At 36.4% G+C, this 4,224-nt stretch overlaps 1 protein-coding gene across 1 annotated transcript; it reads right to left on the reverse strand.

The window, feature by feature from the left end:
- Positions 1-1,141: 1,141 nt before the first annotated feature.
- EAH_00062240 (NLI interacting factor-like phosphatase domain-containing protein, putative) lies at positions 1,142-3,845 on the reverse strand (the record flags this gene model as incomplete). The annotated part of the gene is made up of 4 exons (XM_013393263.1): positions 1,142-1,186; positions 1,512-1,555; positions 1,884-2,027; positions 2,921-3,845. 4 exons carry the CDS (start codon positions 3,843-3,845, stop codon positions 1,142-1,144), a joined length of 1,158 nt encoding a protein of 385 aa, XP_013248717.1.
- Positions 3,846-4,224: the final 379 nt, after the last annotated feature.

The raw sequence follows: 4,224 nt of genomic DNA on the forward strand, positions 1-4,224 counted from the left end.
TATATACATAAATACATATATATATATATGTATATATATATATATATACATATATATATACATATATATATATATATATATATTCATCTATATATGTATACATAATAATTCTTTTACAGATATTCGCGTTGTGAATAGTATTACATACATCTAAATATACATACATACATACATACATACATACATACATACATATATATATATACTTATTTATTTATTTAAATATATTAAACAATTAAATCAACTAAACATATAAGGCAGTGTAATACCCGCAAAAGATTTATCTTCGCTCTGCGGCTCCCAGCACGAGCGAAATTTTCCTTCACATCTTCGGAACTCAAAAAGTTGTTCGTTGGGTCTTCTGAAAATAAATAAATAAATAAATTTAAGCTAAAATATAATTTAAATAGTATTAAATAATATATTAAAACAAACAAAACATCAATAAATTAAAGCGGAGAAAATATCAGTAGTTTACGGCGTTTAAAGACATGCATTACTAATTACATATATTTAAACTAAAATATAATCTTAATAATATCAAATAATATATTAAAACAAACAAAATATTAATAAATTAAAGCAGAGTATTACTAATTATATGCATTTTACATAAAAATATAATTAAAATAATATTAATTAAAAGATATAAAAAACTAGAAAGTATTAATAAAATAAATCTACATGAAAAGATTAACAGTAAAAGACAGTTAAATAAACATTATTAATGAAATGCATTTGAATAAAACAAACAAAAAATAAAAAGAAAACAACAAAATAAGAATAAAGAGGGGGAGAAAAGAAAAACAAATAAACAAAATAAAAACATACTAAACCCTAAACCCTAAAACCCTAAACCCTAAAATATAAAATAAAATAAACAAGCACAAAAGCAAATATAAAATTAAACAAACAAAAACAGCATAAGTGCAAACCCTAAACAATTCTAAGACAAAGATAGAAAAATAAAGAAAGACGAACTCTGATTGAAACAAAAACAAGCAGAGATAAACTTAAGCAGATCATACAAAGACAGGTAGACGGTAAAGAGAGAAAAAACAAAAAGAAAAGAGGCAAATATTATTATTTAAACAAAATATAAACAAACAAAGACAACAAAACAACAAAGCGGATCTCCTCCTCACCTCCACGTATAAAGAGCCTTCAGCAGCCAAGTTATATGCACCTGAACGTACACTCAACATTCTATTCACAGACAGCTAGCTAGCTAGCTAGCCAGTTACCTAGCTATCAAGCTAGCTAGCTAGCTAGCTATCCGGAAGGCTGGCTAGCTAGCTGGCGAGATAGCTAGGCAGCTATTCCGTGAGTCATTCGCGGCTTCTCAACACCCTTGATGGTCGCCTCCTAGCTAGCTAGCTAGCTAGCTAGCTGTGTATGAACGGCCCTAGCTGTATGGAAAGGGGAGCCTCTGATGCTGCTGCTAGCTAGCTAGCTAGCTAGCTAGCAGCTAGCTGGCTAGCAGCAGCATCAGAGAAGGGGTGCCGACTCACTCTGGGGATACCCAGCTTCCCTGCCTGAACGTACTTGTCGGTGACTGCAACAAACAAAACCCTAAACCCTAAACCCTAAACCCTAAACCCCAAACCGTAAACCCTAGACTGACATATTTCGGCTTTAAATATTCGCTTGTTGTATAATGCATCACGATTTGTTTGCTGCGAGGCCGTGCCTGGCTTTTCTATTATTATTATTATTATTATTATTATTATTATTATTATTATTATTATTATTATTATTTAATGAATAAAACAACAGCGCCTTTATACAAGGAAACAGCTGCAGATAAACGAGCAGAAAGCTGCATAAAAGGAGTTGTTTGAAAGCTTAAAAGAATTTAGAATAAATTATTTTAATTAAATTACCCTTTGTACAAAGAAGATGCGTGCAATTTGAAGAAAAAACATCGAGAAGACGACCGCCAGCCTGAAGAACAAGACGGCTTAAGTCTGTAGACAGTACATTGCAAATATGTTTGCCTTGCAGCCCTGTAAAGCCTATGACAACCCCTGAAAAGAAAAACAAAGAAAAAAACAAAACATATTTCTTTTAAAAGAATAATAATGCCCTTTAAAACAAAAAAAAGAGAGAAAAACAAGCAACATTCAACAGTTGTGCTGCGCATGCATACAAGTCTATATAGGAACAAACAAAACAGAAAAAGAAATAAATTTATAAATTGAAGTAGACAAACATAACTCAAAAGAATAAACAAAAAAACTCTTGAATAAAACAAAGAAGAAGAAAAAATAATTTAAAACATTTAAAACAAAACACCGCAAAGACAAACAAATAAAGAAAGAGGAAGAAGAAAGCACAAGTCTTATTGCTCTTACAACAGATAAATGTATATATAATATATAATATATATATGCATTATATATATATATATATATTATAATAATATAATTTAATAATGCACTATATATATATTATAATAATAATATAATCATGCATAAACATAGAGCAAAAGGAAATCGATAAAAATAAACACAGCATTAAACAACACCAGCAAAACAAACAAAAAAAGAAATAAACAAAACAGGTTGGACAGACAAACACAAAACAAATAAAGTAAACAAACAAAAACAATGTGAATGAAGAAACAAAGAAAGACAGAAAAATATATTATTATTATATCATGCATGCACAGCCCCAACATAACTCAAAAAAAATGAAGATGTAAATACACCGGAAGATAAAATGAAAAGACGAAACAGAAAAGAAAAAAAGATGCAAGCAAACAAACAAATAAATAAATAAAATAAATAAATAAATAAATAAATAAATAAACAAATAAACAAACAAACAAACAAACAAACAAACAAACAAACAAACAAACAAACAAACAAACAAAGCAGATAAAAAAAGAAAGAAAAACAACAAATACAGAAAAACAAACCTCTAAGTGTTTGCTGTCGTAGGGCTTCAATAACCAGAGCAACATCGGGCAGCTGCTGCAGCAGGGCGATTGCTGTGGGGCTGTTTGCTTCTTCTTTCAAGAGCATGCTGCTGCGCACTCGCCGCCTCGGCGTTGCTGCTGCTGCTGCTGCTGCTGCTGCAGTTGGCTCTCCTGCTGCTGCTGCAGACGAAGCACGCCTGTGACGCCCTCTCCCCACAGCAGCAGCAGCAGTGTCATCATCTGTTGCTTCCTCCCCGCTGCTGCTGCAACTGCTGCTGCTGCTGCTGCAGCTGCTGCTGCAACTGCTGCTGCTTCTGCGTCCGTTACTCCTTCTGCTGCCATCGCTATTCCTGCTGCTGCTGCTGCTGCTGCTGCTGCTGCAGTATTGAGAAAGTCTTTGTTTGTTTGCTCTTAAAAGACGCCTGACAATTTTAAAGTAGAGGTGATGGATTGCTCTCAATATTTGCTGCAGGTGCAGCAGCTGTTTGTCGCTGTCTTGCAATACACCGCATTTAAAGAAGGAAGCAGCAAAAGGGCCTTCTTCAGCAGCAACACCCGCATACCTCTCCAAACAAACACCACCACATGCTGCTGCTGTTGCGGCTGCTGTTGCTGCTGCTGTTGCTGCTGCTCCTGGTGCTGCTGCTGTTGCTGCTGCTGTTGCTGCTGCTGTTGCTGCTGTTGTTGCTGCTGCTCCTGCTGCTGCTGTTGGTGCTGCTCCTGGTGCTGCTGCGTCTGTGGCTGCTGCTGCTCCTGCTGCTCCTGCTGCTGGTGCAGTTGCTGCTGTTGTAGTTGTTGCTGCTGCTGCTGCTGGGGCTCCTTCTGCTCCTGGTGCTGATGCTGCTGCTGCAGCATGAGTTGCTTCTGCAGCAGCAGCAGAGCCAAAGAAAGATTTCGCTGCAGTTCCTTTTCCAGCTACTCGCATCTTGTTGTTGTTGCTGCTGCTGCTGTTGCTGCTGCTGCTGCTGCTGTTGCTTCTGGCTGCTGCAGCAAAACGTTTGGGGGATCGCGGCACAGGAAATTCATTAAAAGATGTGTTTGTGTTTTTTTGTTGTTTATTTTTTTGCTTTGTTTCCTCCTTCTCTTTTTGTTTGTTATTTGGTTCTTCGTTTTGTTTGCTGCACCTACAACAACGACAGCAACACACACAGCAGCACTGCACTGCAAAGAGCAGCTGCTGTTGCTGCTGCTGCTACTGTTGCTGCTGCTACTCCTGTTCCTGTTCTTGTTGCTGCTGTTGCTGCCAATGCTGCTGTTGCTGCTGCGGCCACTTTCATAGAGCGCCTCAGCTGCTGCTTCTGAAG

This window comes from Eimeria acervulina, genomic scaffold (assembly GCF_000499425.1).
Source record: "Eimeria acervulina Houghton genomic scaffold, Eah_scaff1690, whole genome shotgun sequence".
NCBI lineage: Eukaryota > Apicomplexa > Conoidasida > Eucoccidiorida > Eimeriidae > Eimeria > Eimeria acervulina.